Source organism: Entelurus aequoreus, linkage group LG22, assembly GCF_033978785.1.
Source record: "Entelurus aequoreus isolate RoL-2023_Sb linkage group LG22, RoL_Eaeq_v1.1, whole genome shotgun sequence".
Classification (NCBI taxonomy): domain Eukaryota; kingdom Metazoa; phylum Chordata; class Actinopteri; order Syngnathiformes; family Syngnathidae; genus Entelurus; species Entelurus aequoreus.
This window is the reverse complement of record NC_084752.1, coordinates 20,890,394-20,906,835: the sequence shown is the minus strand read 5'-3', so window position 1 is coordinate 20,906,835 and position 16,442 is coordinate 20,890,394. Positions and strand designations below refer to the sequence as shown.

At 40.6% G+C, this 16,442-nt stretch overlaps 1 protein-coding gene across 2 annotated transcripts in view; it reads right to left on the bottom strand.

The window, feature by feature from the left end:
• rfx1b (regulatory factor X, 1b (influences HLA class II expression)) overlaps window positions 1-14,660 on the bottom strand; it is a 22,541-nt gene extending 7,881 nt beyond the window's left edge. The window contains exons 1-8 of one of the 2 annotated variants that reach the window (XM_062032511.1): window positions 14,514-14,660; window positions 10,456-10,834; window positions 4,652-4,749; window positions 3,553-3,645; window positions 1,115-1,191; window positions 786-1,041; window positions 545-726; window positions 359-478 (exon numbers count right to left, since the gene is read on the bottom strand). In XM_062032511.1, coding sequence (XP_061888495.1) covers window positions 359-478; window positions 545-726; window positions 786-1,041; window positions 1,115-1,191; window positions 3,553-3,645; window positions 4,652-4,749; window positions 10,456-10,807 — 1,178 coding nt within the window. In that variant the 5' untranslated portion in view covers window positions 10,808-10,834; window positions 14,514-14,660. The remainder of the gene's footprint in view (window positions 1-358; window positions 479-544; window positions 727-785; window positions 1,042-1,114; window positions 1,192-3,552; window positions 3,646-4,651; window positions 4,750-10,455; window positions 10,835-14,513) is intronic. The other variant, XM_062032513.1, reaches the window with a different exon arrangement.
• Between the last annotated feature and the right edge of the window lie 1,782 nt (window positions 14,661-16,442).

The window sequence follows — 16,442 nt, the reverse complement described above, 5'->3', positions numbered from 1 at the left end:
GTTGTGCCTGGGCAAGGATGGTTTCACCCTATCGTAGTGAGAAAAACAACTGTTTTGATGCAAACGAGCATTCCTACTGTCAATGCCAACGACAGTCGTTGAAGTGTAATTTCCCCTCTTTGGCATTGTGGTATTGTGTGGCAGAACGTTCGCTGTGGATCGACTACTACTAGTCCAAAATAGTCGGAATCCCCCTCTAGACTAGATCTGACCAATCTAAGTCTATGAGCATGAACTGATGAAGCCTACTCAGCTGAGAGGCAAAACGTCTTCTAAGACAAACCAAACAGTCCAGTTGCAATCGTTTGAGTGCCCTGACATTGAGGGTTAGTGCGTTGTCTTATAAACGTATATACACCTGTTCTTCTGTGAGAAAGGCTGCTGTCGCATTGCCATGTGCTGCTGTTCATCCATCAGTCGAAGCAGAGGGGAGCCCGATTTGATCCTGAGACCGTAGTAGTGGTACTTGGAGTTCCCTCTGAAACAAGCATGTGAAGGGTTACGTGACTGAATGTCGAATAATTATTAACATGTGTGTACCGACCGGGTCCCGAGCCTTCGAGTGCGCAGGCCCATGAAGACGGATCTGATGAGTTTGCCAAAGGAGGCGGCATTGACTGGTTCTAGCTTCTGCTCCTGGCAGTGCAGCAGGTAGTGGTAGTAGAGGGTGCAGCGTGGTAGACTCACCCCTTCCGCCCCCTCGTAGTTGTCACACAGCCACTGCACCTGCAGCCATATAACGGTTATGTCCTGCCATAAACACTCCTAATATATGGAGTACTCACGGTGGCTGGTGGAGCACGTGAATTAGGACTGGAGTAACTCTGTCCTCCTGTCGCTGCCCCTCCTCCCAACACGTAAGCCCCCTGAATGACATAGCCGGCTCCTGCCGCTGAGGTGCCCCCGCTCGAGGCACCCGAGACCGCCGCGGATCCGCTGATGTCGGACTCCGAGCTGGACGTGGCCTCGTAGAAGTTGGAGGATGTGGGAGGGGTCTGCGAGTAAAGGGGCGAGCCGGAAAAGGAATAGCTGGCTGAACGACTGAAAGGGCGAGAGGCAAATAATGGCACATGTAAAATAATGTACAAATTGTGCAAAGTCTCTTTCAACTCACATAGCGGACGTGCTGAAAGCTGCGTCGGCGCCTCCTCCGTCCACATACTGCACCTGGCCAGAATACACCTGCTCCACCTTCACAAGAATTCATATTTACTCCTTACACGACAACAATAAACTTCAGCACCATTACAGAGACAAATCATTAAAAAATACAAGAGTGACAACTACACTAATACTTTCTTAATGGAGATTCACAGGATTTGGCTTCAGACATAATCGTTATGCTAAAAGACCATTGTTAAATGTTTTAGGATGAAATCTGTTCATATTTAGTTTAGTAAACATAAATAGGATCATGTACAATCCAATTTGTTCACAATTTAAAGCCGTGTGTGCTCTATAAGCGAGAGAAAGGATTTTGCTGCCAACAGCTGGGTGGAGATGTTTATTTGGGAGGCACATTTTGTAGAACCTGTTAGGCAGATCATTAACACAGTAGCTGTATGACTATAGACTAATGGGGATCATTAATAAACTAAACTAAACTAAACATACCTATACTGTACTGTCAAAGTTCAGAAAATGTACTTCTCATGCCATGAGCAGAAAACAGCAGTAGGCTAGTTACTAAGACACCTGGTTCCTCATGTAACAAGCTTTATGTTACACAAATACCTGGCGAAAACCCTCTTTCACGGCAAAGATGAGATCATTCTTTGGTGACATACGCACATTTACTACAGGCTGTGGTGTATTTGGCTAAACACAGTAGTGGTTGTTTGGGCTTTGCAAACATTTGATTTTAACAATGTAAAAAAAATTTAGGCCAGGACCCAAAATTCACTTTTTCGCTTCGTATTAATATTTGTGAGGACATGCAATTTAGTAATTTATCTAGGTGATCATTTTACCACCTATTGCTAGTATTCCAACACGTGACTTCCTCCCGGAAGTGAAAAGCAGTGGTGGTCAACGAAGCCGAGATGGCTGTTGCACAGCAAGCAGCGCACAAACTGAGTACAAAAGAGGCTTAAATATTCCTGCAAAGAGCAGGATTTGAGCAAAAAATGTAACTTTGCAATGGAATAGATCCCAATAAAGATTTTTCGAGATATTTCAAGGATTATGCGTCGGCCGCATTCTCAGACATACCCAACTATTGTGCTTCAGACACCATTCTACACGACAAAACAGATGGAAACTTTGAAAAGCATGGAAGTCTACAATTTGTTTGTGTGTGGCTGTCAAGGAAATTGGTATCAAGACTCTCCTGCATCATTTTTGCTCGAGTAAGGTTGCATTTCATGATTTAACTTTGCGTCTACTGATGTTTGTTGCTGTAACACGCGCCGTTTAGGAGTAGCGTGTTTTCCCTGTCTTTATCAAAATATAACTATAGATGCCAACATTGTGTATGTGCTGAAAGCTTAATTTATGATTGCTGCCTTCGGTAAAAGCTTAACTCTTAGGTTTTGCACACATTTACTTTCTTTTATTTAGTTGGTGCTTTTTGAAACATGTGCTTAAGAAATGCAGGTAATATCAGGATAATACTTAAATGGGAAATAATAAAAGTATATCAAACAAACTTTTAACAAAGTGATAACTGCAAACTTATGCATTCTTCGACTCTGCTCCCTTGGACTGGAGTGTGAGCGTTTTCGTAAAATCTTGCCCTCTTCTGCCCTTTTTGATGACCTCTCGAGGAACTTTGAAGAAACGTTTATCCGTTTCGCGATTTGAACGATTCGTACAGCCGAAAACAACACAAGCATAGGGCATTTTGTATTTGAGAAATGCAAAATGGCGCCTAGTACCCATTGAAAACGAGCTAGCTTGACCACCACGCAAATTCAATGGGCAGGACGTGAGCCGGATGTGACGTCAGTAAAATCCAAGCAATAGCTGTCAAAACGTGTTCCTGTGGCAATCCACAGCAGCAGTGGGTGGTCACAACACCAGAGACCGAAGAGGACGTCACGTCACGTAGACGGCTGCTACCGCAAGAAGCTCTCTTGTGTTGTATTAATAAATTGAGTAATCAAAGAGTCAAAGTATTTCGTATCCTTTGTGATATGCTGGAATGTTTAAATGTCAAAGGTTTACATTTATATGTAAAGAAGGGGGACATACGACCATTTATTTTCTTTATTTCAGCATTTATTCGGTTCTCGAAAACACTGCAATGACAGGCTAACAATCGCTCCGCTGTTCACTCGAAACACAAGAAAGAAGCACCTCCTACTGACTTGTGATAGGTCAGACCATGCCGAGCTCAAGAACATGGTTACTTTAGATATGATTTGTTAATTAGGAAGTACGAAGGCCACACAACTCTTGTTACATGAGGGCCCTGTTCTGTTGATGATGCTACATTTAATAATATTTGTTTAAAGTAAGGTGAAATGATAATCTATCCTTGAACAAGTTTAGAGTTACAAGAGAATAATGACGATGAAGGACTAATCGCTAATAAGAACGTGTTATGTTTACCTCCTGGTTGATATGCACAGCCTGTAGGTTGTTGATGGGTGTGGACTGGATCCTCTTGCCAGCCTGTGACACCGCCTGCAACACTGACCTCTGCTGGTGCATAAGGAAACATCACCTTCAGGTTTACGTCACATCGGTGTTGCACAACCTTTAGTAAGTCAATACACATATTTTAATTCAAAGTGTCTCCACCCACCAGACATGTCTGAATGGAAGCAGGTTGATCCGCAGGTTAATTAATGTATGTACCTCCTGCCACCTAGTTAGTGCAAGAACATTTAATTGCTCTTGTCTGTCTGTCTGTCACTATTCTTCACTGGCATAAATACGTACATGAGCAACAATACATTTGTAAATAGGACCAATTAACTGAAATTACACAATAATCCCTATATGAGAAAGAAAGTGATAACATCACATTATTTCAAAATAAATAAATAATTAAATAAATATATATAATAATTAAAAATGTATATTGTCAACAGATATAACAATGAGTAGGGAAACTTAATTTAGTGCAATGATAAGTTGGTATATTCTTGTAAGGATGTTTGTATGTATCTATATTGTTGTTTTTCCAACGATTATTTAATGCGTTTATAGAGCTCAAGATTTATCAGGTTTAGTTTAGTGTTTTTTTACCTGTCAAGTACACATGTATATACATTCTAAACATATATGTTTTAAAGTAAAAGGAACATGTTTTTCTTTGAGTGAAAAGGTATAGGCTGAAGCATCTGCTTATTCAGTAAATTAATATATTTTACACACAGTAAACATTTCATGTACACAAAGGTGTCTATCATTAAGTTTTAAAATGTATTCATAACAACATTTACAATCATATTATTTGATTTATGCATAATTGGAGAAGTTATGCAGTGTACAAGATAATTTAATTTCAATTTATGAGGTAATTATGCCTCATAAATATTCTCATATTCTCTGCATGATTATTTAGTTTTTTTATATGAGCTATTATGTCTGAAATTATCTTATTGAGATTATTTTTGTATTACAATGTGTTTCAAATTAAAAAATGCAATGAAACATTGATTGGGAAATACTGATGAGCCTGCTCGGAGATAGTACTGCTTACCTGGGGGGTGGTCTGCACTGGCTGGACCACCTGTGTAGACACACCTGGGGCAGGCGAGCTGGAGTCTGATCGACTGTCATTGGAGTGAACAGAACCCTCTGGCCACCAAACAAAGGGGAGAGAATGGAATCAGAAGGTCTCAAGTTAAAGACCAAGCATGCACACAAATCAGTACTTACGGGCCACAGCATCAAAGTTGAAATAAAAGCCACTACAGAACATATTGTTTGCTGAGCTAAGGAGAAAGGGGCAGTGAACATACCATAACCTTCCTCCCTGCCTTATACAGTATCTTGTGTACGGAAGGGCCGCTTTGGACAGTTAATCTCCCCAGATGGAGAGAAATCCCTCCATTTTGTAAACATGCACATCAAATGCGAGAAGGGCACAAAACACATGAAGTGGGGTATTGGATACAGTTCAAAGAGAGGATGTGTGGAGCAGAGGCTCAAACGCACTTCCTTCTAGCCTTTTACGCTAATTATTCCCTTCTTTGACTAAACTTTGTACTACTGTGATTCTCCGACTTCAACCAGTCATATATCTAGTGGTGCCACACTTTACTCAAGTCAAATGCAAAAAGTTGCTAGTGGTCTATAATAGTTTAAAAACATGTACCACGTGTTACCACTAGATGTCGCACTCTAAGACCCCTGACTACACCCACTTATTGAAGAGGGCTGCTTTGTGACTCGTGGAACAAACCTTAACACCTTTCCTGTGAGGACAGTGATTGTATCACCCAATGGACTCTCTCTGCTACTACTCTTCTCAGTGAATGGCTGACAGATGTGATAGACCTTCTGCTGCTTTTAACCTGTCAATATATCTGAAATGAAAACACAGCTGTATACAGATCATGAGATATGAGTTGACTATTTATCGTTCAAGGCCCTGTTCTTGTCAACAACAGAAACAAACATACAGATATAAGTTGTGTTAAAATATATAGGTTTGTGTGTGTGCTCTCATCTAACTCCAATTCAAAAGATACATTTGAATCATCTACATGAATCATGAATAATCTACATCTACTTTGAATCATTTATGAGTCAGTTTGTTAAAACAAGACAAACATTTTAAGGTGCGTGTTTAGCATGCAAGTCTGAAATTATATAAATAGCCTAGTATCCTATCAAACGTGTTTGGATTCATGGATATACTTAAATGACTATCTGTTGTGAATGATTGCAGCAATTTGGCTAATGCATTAGCTGTAATGAGATAATCTGCTTGAATCAATGCTCCCTTTAAATAAGCGCAGATATTACAATGATTTATCAGGCCTTCTCATTAGTACACGGACAAGGCTGCCCATCCCCTACCCTCACTTGTGACTTGTGGGTGAGAGTACGCTGTTGTTACTTGATACTAGCAGGCAAAAATATCTACTAATAGACCTCCCTAAAATAAACACCCAGGCAAACACAAGACTAAGTCCACATTCTCTTTTGGTTAAGAGCTGATTTTCGAAATGCCAACTTCATTCTTTGACATTTAGGATTAGTTTTTGGGTTGACTGTGCACACTTTTAAGGAGCACTGGGATACATTCATTTTCAACCTCATAACAAGACACTACTCACCGGGTACACAGTAGTTGCCATGGAAACAGACTTTTTTGTAAGTAACTTTGAATTGATGATATTTAATGGCCCACGTCATTACACCACCTTTCTAGCAAGAGCAAAAAGCTGCATTGGATCCAGCAGATTGGGAACAAAGTAGCCTAGAAAACTATATTCATCAGATTGCATTGTCTTCCTCTCTCACTCTACACACGCTACTGTTCTTTTCCAATATTGTCAAGAATTCAGCCTTGTGAGGTCTACACTTTACTGAGAGTGCTGAGTCAAGAAAAAGAAGATATAAAATCTGACAACTCATACAGCACTAGGGGTGTGACAAAATATAGAGAAATAAATTTTTGGCGATATTTAACCCAAATATACAATTATCGATGGAGTCTCGACGTGTATATTTTTTTAATTCGTCTTTCAATGTTGCTCCTTCGTGCGTCGAGTCACCGTCTGACATGTTCAGGTAGCGCTGCTCATGCGAGTGGCCGAAAATGTTTCCAAAGTCCCAGAAGCAGATAACACGGTGTTTATATGGTGGACTTAAGCTGTGACAAAATTGATGCATCAGCATTGTTTCAGTCAAAAGTGTGAATTTACTTTTTATAATCAGAATCAGAATCAGAATAGTTTTTATTGCCATTGTTTGAGAACGGGTTCACAAACTAGGAATTTTTCTTGGTGCAATCGTGCAACATAAAACACATATATTTGGCAATAAATATTACCAAATATGTGAAACATGTCCCATTCACATTGGGAGTGGGACAAAGCTGTATAAGTGGGATGCGGTATATTTGTTTTGTTTCACCGAAAATCATTCGGACTGTAGCACATGGAAACTCATCTTCCAACATTCGGGTTACAATTATCCTTACTGTGCTGTCTTTGATGTCAGTTATACAGTACTTTGGTGGTGGAGCGGGAACTAAATTTAATAGTCTCGGAATGAAGCGATTGTCTTGCTGTTGTCTCCCCCCCCCCATTCAACATGTACGGAAGTAGCGTTATATGCTGTTGAGTTTGTTGCTTTAAAATGAGAGTACCGGTAGCAAAAACAACAATATGGTCAGGAGTGTGTTGATGCAACAATAAAAGAAGGGATCCACTTGTCGTCTTAACGAGCTGTTTTATTTACAACTTTACAGCTAATCCAAGTGCTAACTGCTAGCCTCAGACACATACACATAAAATTGTGTAACATAAAGACAAGATAACGTCGGCCAAGCAGAAATGCACAAAGCCAATGGTTCTGCAGATGTCAACGTAAAGTATTCTGATTTAAGGTGTGACGCATGAAAATGCATATCATAATCAGATAATTTTTTCAGGGTCCAAGTACACAGTAACATTATAATCCAAATGATGATCAGATTAAATAAATGCTGTCCATGTATATGTGGCTAAAGAAACGGTAAGTAATAACAGTGTGTTAGAGATGTGTGAATGATACATCAGCATCGAGTTGTTGTGTAGCTAGCTTAGCCTTCTACTGTAAGACAACAGTGTCACCGTCCACCGCCAAAATAAAGAATGATTTTCCTAAAAACTACTTTGAATTGCATCAATGCCTAGTGTGTTTGGCAATGGACCAGTTAGTATTACAATCTGTTATTACATTTGCGATGTGGCTCATAGCGTAGTTTACTGTATAGCCGGCTCAAGCTTTTATTGTTTACAAGTGGTCAAAGTATTAAATGATAGAGAATATAAAATCCTTTTACTGTCAATATACACATGTATATTTCCAGGATTTAGCACTGGAGAGAGAAGTTAAACCTTAGCCAGTTTATAGTACCAGATTTGCAGCCGGGCTTCCTTTTTCTGTCCGCCGCATCGTCTGCTCCTTGGTTCCTACAACAAACCACGGTGAGCCTCTGGTCTCGCTATATCACCTGGGATGTTGTGTTGTAGTGAATGGGATGTTGTGTTGTAGTGAAAGTCAAGTAAAAATTAAATGGCTGGTGGCAAACACTGGTGTCCATATTCCATAAAACAAGACTGCCGAGGCAGGGACGAAAGCCCAGTCAGCGTGAGGAGGCGTGGTGAGGAGGGCTTCGTTTGCATCTAACAACTTCGCCTCTCAAAACAACTGTTTTAGAGGCAGTCCAAAAGTTGCTTAAAAATAGGTCTTTACAGCTAAATCTATGCAAAATTTTGATTAAAGAACCATCAATACATTTTATGTAGACCAAAATTAATTGTTTTAAAAATTGAATAAAAATCATGATATGACCCCTTTAACAAGACTTTAAAAAACAAACAATTAAGGGTTTCCCCTTAATGTATTTGATTGTGGCAGTGCGCTACAGCAACATATTAGCCGCCACAACTTAAAAATTAGGTTGTTTTTTTTACGTGTAAACAAAACAAAATAATATATTGCATTGTAGCGTCCACACAAAGTCTTATGTTCTTTTAAGCAGTTATTGCCAATTGAATGCTAACAACAGGCCCAATTCCAACAAGTATTTCCTCCATGCACACACGTCTCCGTGCTTCCCTCCCAAACACACAAAAACACTTCCTCATTCTCTGCCGACAGTGTGTTCACAGACCATTGGAAAAATTTACATCATCACACACTAACATACACATTAACACCAGCAGGTAGTTACAGTATGAATGGATATATATACTTATATAGTTTATTATTTTCGCCTTATTGACTAGTGATGTACCGAAACTTTGGCCGCTGAAGAAAGACATACTTTAATCACCAGAACAGTGCTTCCGAAACCGAATGTTGTGATGACGTTAGCAATACATACTGGGTTGTCTGGATCAGAGGCAGCATGTCCGCCAAGTGGACATATTTTAATGTATCGGAGATATACCCGTGAACAGCGATCTTCAAAATTTAAGATGACTCTGGCGGCTTTTAAGGAGAGAAAGGCTCCCAGCAGCGACAGAAGTAAAGAGTCTCTAAACACGAATACAGACTACAATAACACCAGAAATAGATAATAGATTTGTTGCTGGTCGTTTTTGATAAAGAAAGAGTGACTAAAAGGATTGGAGAAAAACAATTCACAACCAAGTACACTGTAAAATAAGCAGCAACAATTATATTTAAAAAAAGTGCAAAACGATAAAAAATAGAGCAAACGATATTGCATCATAGCAAATAAAGTTATGATGTCCTATTAACCACGCCCCCACCACCACAGGCATCTTGGCAATGTAGGGGAAACCCTGAAATGATGGTGTTTGGTAGTCCAACTGTTTGTTAGTAAGCTGGCTACTTCCTGGTTCATGGAGGATGACAAACAGCCACTATTGTTCTTGGAGTGAGTGAGCTATTTTTTTGATGCCACAGTGACTCAAACTGTGGCTAGAAGTCTTATGTACTTTGACATGGGTTACCTATGGGTATCAATGTTTAATTGTACTGTCCCTGTCAAATAAATAAATAAATAAACTGTGGTAAAATGTTTAAAACGTACGTTTCTACAGGTCCTCACTAAAATGTAATGGATTCGCCACCTACATTATAATAAATGTGGAGTTGTGTAATGTTTGTTTTTATTTGGTGTAGCCCTGTCTTTGCTCTGTTGAATAAAGATATTCTCCCAAATGTTTTATTTATTTTTTTCCCCAGCCAATGCTCTACCTCTCTACAAAGTTTGGTGAACATTGGTTTTGTATTTTTAGTGTAATTGCGCTCCTTTTGTCCGTCTGGTTACTGTTTTACTGTGTCAAAAGGAAAGGTGTGTTAAAACAAACAAATAAGAGGTAATGATCGGTAAGGAGTAAGATGGTTTAGTACATTATTAACACTATACACAACTATCATATTTTAAAAATAAATATATCCCTTTCCAAAACAATAACGTGCCAAACCAACTATGATCAGATGTGTTGCTTACGCTGCAAAGATATTCTTCATGAAACTTGCCTACCTGTCACATGCTCTAAATCGGTGGTCCCCAACCACCGGGCCATGGCCCGGTACCGGTCCGTGGATCGATTGGTACCGGGCCGCACAAGAAATAAAAAAATAAAAAATAAAGTTGTTTTTTAAAAAAAATTAAATCAACATAAAAAACAAAAGATACACTTACAATTAGTGCACCAACCCAAAAAACCCCCCCGGTCCGTGGGACAAATTTTCAAGCGTTGACCGGTCCGCAGTTACAAAAAGGTTGGGTACCACTGCTCTAAATGATTGCGTGAGCTAGCCCATGAGAATGTTTGTATTTGTTTGTGTCAGGTGCAAGTCACTCACCTGTAACTGTCACAATGATGTACTGGGGTGATGTGCTCTGACCATTACTCTTCTGGGCCACAGTGTGTTGGATCTCGGGACTAATGTACTGTTGTGTGGGAGCCGTCAAAACCGCTGCCTTCTGGCTCTGAGCCTGGGTGGGCGGGGCTTGGGAAGAAAGTGCATCCTGTCCAGTTTTGGAGGCCATGGCTGATTGGTTTGCTGTTGCAACGCTCCCAGAGGTTAGTGGTAGTCCGGCCAGGAAGTGTGCTGATGTCTTGGCGGATGAGGGTGTGGTGGCAGCCGGTGTTGCTATGGTTACTGTGTTGGTCTGCTGAGGCTGGAGGTCTTCCGAGTATCCAGAAGTCGCCATGGCAACCAATGCTTTGAGGCACTAATTCTGTAGTTAAAAAGAGGGAGACTGTTCTCAATGGTGAATAGCTATAAACATGTCTTTGCAGCGTATTCATTTACTTGTATGTTATTGCCACATGGACCTCAGTGTGTGTGTGTGTGTGTGTGTGTGTGTGTGTGTGTGTGTGTGTGTGTGTGTGTCTCTGTGTCACATAGGAGGAAGTGGGTCTTTTCAACAGCTATGCAATTTTTTTGAGACTTTCCTGCTTGGGTCTAGCACACAAAAATAGAACCTCACGAAATGTTACCGGAAATACATTTTCCAGTCCTATCATTGAAGCATGGCAGGTGACATGTAAACTGTACACTGCTTGAATAGTTTTGCTAAAAGTTACTAAATCGATTTCAACTCACTGAATCGTATCATTTTAAAGTTAAAGTACCAATGATTGTCACACACTAAATGTGGTGAAATTAACCTCTGCATTTGACCCATCCCCTTGTTCACCCCCTGAGAGGTGAGGGGAGCAGTGAGCAGCAGCGGTGGCCGCGCCCGGGAATCATTTTGGTGATTTAACCCCCAATTCCAACCCTTGATGCTGAGTGCCAAGCGGAGGTAATGGGTCCCATTTTTATAGTCTTTGGTATCACTATTAAAAATATATATGTATATCGTCCCTGAATCATATCAGCAACAACCAATTCTGAATCGAATCGTTGTTAAAACGAATAAATGGGTTAAAACCGTTAAATGATCGATAGATAGATAGATGGATAGAACTTTATTGATTCCTTCAGGAGAGTTCCCTCAGGAAAATAAAAATTCCAGTAGCAGTGTACAGAATTGAGATCGAATTTAAAAAGTAAATAATGGGGGTATAAATGGAAATAAAATTGAAAATATTACAATAAGAATAAAAATAAAAAGCAACAATTAAACTAAAACAGTAAAAATAAGAATAAAACAAGAGAAACTAGGCAGTAGTGACCATGTTATGAAAATGCATTGCACTGTTAAATTGCAGTTTTTTGTTGCAATTTATTTCAGTATTGTTATTATTTTGCATCCCCTGTCATCCTAGTGCCCCCCTCTCTCCCACAGAGAGGAGTTGTACAGTCTGATGGTGTGTGGGACAAAGGAGTTTTCAAGTGGGGTGAAGCAGTCTAGCACTGAACAGGTGCTCTGGCTACTGTTAACGGTATGCAGAGGGTGACTGGCATCATCCATGATGCTCAGTAGTTTTTCCACAGTCCAGGGACGGTATAGCTCGGTTGGTAGAGCGGCCGTGCCAGCAACTTGAGGGTTGCAGGTTCGATCCCCGCTTCCGCCATCCTAGTCACTGCCGTTGTGTCCTTGGGCAAGACACTTTACCCACCTGCTCCCAGTGCCACCCACACTGGTTTAAATGTAACTTAGATATTGGGTTTCACTATGTAAAGCGCTTTGAGTCACTTGAGAAAAAAGCGCTATATAAATGTAATTCACTTCACTTCACTCTTCTCTGCCACCGTCACCAGTGAGTCCAGTTTTATTCCGATCGTACCGCCTGATCAATGATGAAATGGTAAATGGGTTATACTTGTATAACTCTTCTCTACCTAACTACCTTCCGATCTAACAAAGGTCTAAACTCATTCTCCTTCTATGCCACATCAATATGGAATGCACTCCCAACAGGTATAAAAGAAAGTGCATCTCTATCCTCCTTCAAAACCGCACTAAAACAACACCACCAGGCAACTTCAACCCTTGATTAACACCCTCCCCCTTCCACATCCCACCTCCCCGGATTGTAAATAACCAAATGTAAATAATCAAATGTATTTCTAATGTTAATTTATTTATCATTTAATGTATATACTTGTTCTTATGCTATCTGAACTCACTATGTTCTCTGCTCGCTGTACATATCCTACCAAGTCAGACCTACACTGTTTCAATGCCCATTTCTCTGATGATGCAATTGTTGATGACTGAAGTGCTGTTATCAACCAAACCCTCCTCATCCCACCCCCCGGATTGTAAATAATGTAAATAATTCAATGTATATACTCTGATGATTAACTTGTGTGATGACTGTATTATGATGATAGTATTAGGGATGTCCGATAATGGCTTTTTGCTGATATCCGATATTGTCCAACTCTTAATTACCGATATCAACCGATACCGATATATACAGTTTGGACAACCAGGTATGGTGAAGATAAGGTCCTTTTTAAAAAATTAATAAAATAAAATAAGATAAATAAATTAAAAACATTTTCTTGAATAAAAAAGAAAGTAAAACAATATAAAAACAGTTACATAGAAACTAGTAAGTAATGAAAATGAGTAAAATTAACTGTTAAAGGTTAGTACTATTAGTGGACCAGCAGCACGCACACTCATGTGTGCTTACGGACTGTATCCCTTGCAGACTGTATTGATATATATTGATATATAATGTAGGAACCAGAATATTAATAACAGAAAGAAACAACCCTTTTGTGTGAATGAGTGTGGATGAGGATGAGTGTAAATGGGGAGGGAGGTTTTTTGGGTTGGTGCACTAATTGTAAGTGTACTTGTGTTTTTTATGTTGATTTAATAAAAAAACAAAAACAAAACAAACGATATCGATAATAAAAAACCAATACCGATAATTTCCGATATTACATTTTAAAGCATTTATCTCTAGATAGTATATATTTGTACCATGAATTGATTACGTGGACCCCGACTTAAACAAGTTGAAAAACTTATTCGGGTGTTACCATTTAGGTATGGTGAACTGACTAAGGTCCTGAACTGTGCAATCTACTAATAAAAGTTCCAATCAATCAATCAAAACCTTCAAGGTACTCAAAGCGCTTTGACACTATTTCCACATTCACACATGCAAGGCCCTAACCACGGCCCATCAGGAGCAAGGGTGAAGTGCCTTGCTCAAGGACACAACGGACGTGACGAGGTTGGTTGAAGGTGGGGATCGAACCAGGAACCCTCAGGTTGCTCTCCCAACTGCGCCACGCCGTCGAATAGTTACACCCATTATGGTTACTATTATCTTATCACCGTAGCGAGTGGGGCTTGATGCCCATATGAATTATTGGACTTTGGACCGTCCCACCGGAAGATAAGCCACTCCTGCGTGGCAGTGTAAGTTCCCACTCGGTATACGCGGCGCACGGATGACCACCAAGCTCGCCGAGTGTCCACAATGTCAAAACGAAAAACTTTTCTCAAGTTGCGTAAAGAAATATCCAACTCGCCACTTCCAAATTTTGACATTATTAAGCACATACTCGCTTTAAGTGGTTGATTTTATGTGTTTGTGCGGAGTTCGCGATATGATAGCTTCGCTGCTAGCAGCCAATAATAGTAGCTAGCTTTCGGCTAGCGTCCCGTGCTAGCTTGTGTGTACACCTTCCGCCACGGCGCGCAACACGACGTGAAACGTGTAAACTTCCGTGGCGTTCGAAGTTACGTGTCGCGCAACGCGGGCTAACGTGACGCCCGCCGTGGAGAAAAGTACCGGAGTCCTAATCATTAGAACACACCCGCCATCTTGTGCTCCTATCAGAGATCTGTGACATCGCCATAACAACCGCCTGCGCACGCGAGAAGCGAGCAACCACTTTCATCAGTGACACGCTCGGCCGCTTTCACGCGGCACAAATAAATCCCGCGGGCAACTTTGGAGAGCATACATTCATTTCAAAATCAGAATTTAATCGTTCACCTTTGCTTTTTTCCCCCCGATATTGGCGTTTTAGTCCTAAGTTTCCCCCTTACATTAGGGTTGTTGTTGACTCCCGTTGCTTGGTTCTTGTCGCCAGGACTACCGTGACTATGGCGCCTCGCCTTCACCGGGGCAACTGTTGCTAGCCTCTTGCCGAAGCCCGGCCCCCTGCTGCATGCTGATTGGCCGATTACGGAGGTGGGCTGTGCGTCATGAAAAATACCCTTTGCTGAGTGGTCAATTCTTCCTGTCAATCACTCTCACCGGGGCCAAGCGTCTCATGACCACTTCCAGCTTTCAATACGGATTCACCAGTTGGTCTGGTCTCACAAATCCCTCGGAGATTGAGTATAACACATAATATGCATCTGTACTTCTGTTTTATGGCTTTTTACGTCACTTTTTAATCATTTACAATCAAAACACCAGGGGTGACGTTGTAAACAATATGTTAAATTCTATTGTGTGCTTTTTTAAAATTTTCTCTCTTTCTTTTCTTTTTCTTTTAAATTGTAATTTTACTGCTTTTTTACATCATGACTACAGATGAAAACTAGCCTTCTGGCTAATTCTGGCTTTTTTTTTAACCATGTGCGGTCATGTAGAACTTGCACCTGGCTCGCTGACAACAGCTATCCATACACTTGGGTAAAACGGATTCCATCCTGTTTGGGTCCTACATCAACCTTAAGAAAGTCAATGACTTCACTATAAAAGTGGGTGACATTGTTATCACCAGGAAAGATGAGGTCACCTACCTAGGTTCCATTCTAGAGGCTAATCTTTCCTGTGACAAAATGGCAACCAACGAACGAGATTTCTCTATAGAATCTCCTCTCCGGTCAACAAAAGCACCATGAGGATTCTAGCGGGAACTCTCGTTCAACACTTTTTCGATTACACATGCACCTCCTGGTACCCTAGCACCTCCAAAACCCTCAAATCTGAACTCCAAACATCCCAGAACAATCTAGTCAGATTACTTCTAGACCTCCACCCCAGATTCCACCTCACTCCTACCCACTTCTCCAAAGTGGGCTGGCTCAGGGTGGAGGACAGAGTAAAACAACTTGCACTGAACCTAGTCTATAAAATCCGCTACACCTCCCTGATACCGAAGTACTACATGTCAAACTACTTCTTTAACGTAAATGACCGCCATAACCACAATTGATTGATTGATTGAGACTTGTATTAGTAGGTTGCACAGTGAAGTACATATTCCGTACAATTGACCACTAAATGGTAACACCCGAATACGTTTTTCAACTTGTTTAAGTCGGGGTCCACTTAAATTGATTCATGATACAGCTATATACTATCAGATATATACTGTCATCATAATACAGTCATCACACAAGATAATCACATTGAATTATTTACATTATTTACAATCCGGGGTGTCGAGGGGGGGGGTTAGGTTTGGTTGTTATCATCAGTCATCAACAATTGAGAACAGAGAAATGGATATTGGAACAGTGTAGGTCTGACTTGGTAGGATATGTACAGCAAGTAGTGGACATAGAGAGAGAGAGAGAGAGAGAGAGAGATCAGAAGGCATAAGAAAAAGTATCTGCATTTGATTGTTTACATTTGATTATTAACAATCCGGGGAGGGTGTTAGTTTAGGGTTGTAGCTGCCTGGAGGTGTACTTTTATTGCAGTTTTGAAGGAGGATAGAGATGCCCTTTCTTTTACACCTGTTGGGAGCGCATTCCACATTGATGTGGCATAGAAAGAGAATGAGTTAAGACCTTTGTTAGATCGGAATCTGTGTTTAACGTGGTTAGTGGAGCTCCCCCTGGTGTTATGGTTATGGCGGTCATTTACGTTAAGGAAGTAGTTTGACATGTACTTCGGTATTAGGGAGGTGTAGCGGATTTTATAGACTAGGCTCAGTGCAAGTTGTTTTACTCTGTCCTCCACCCT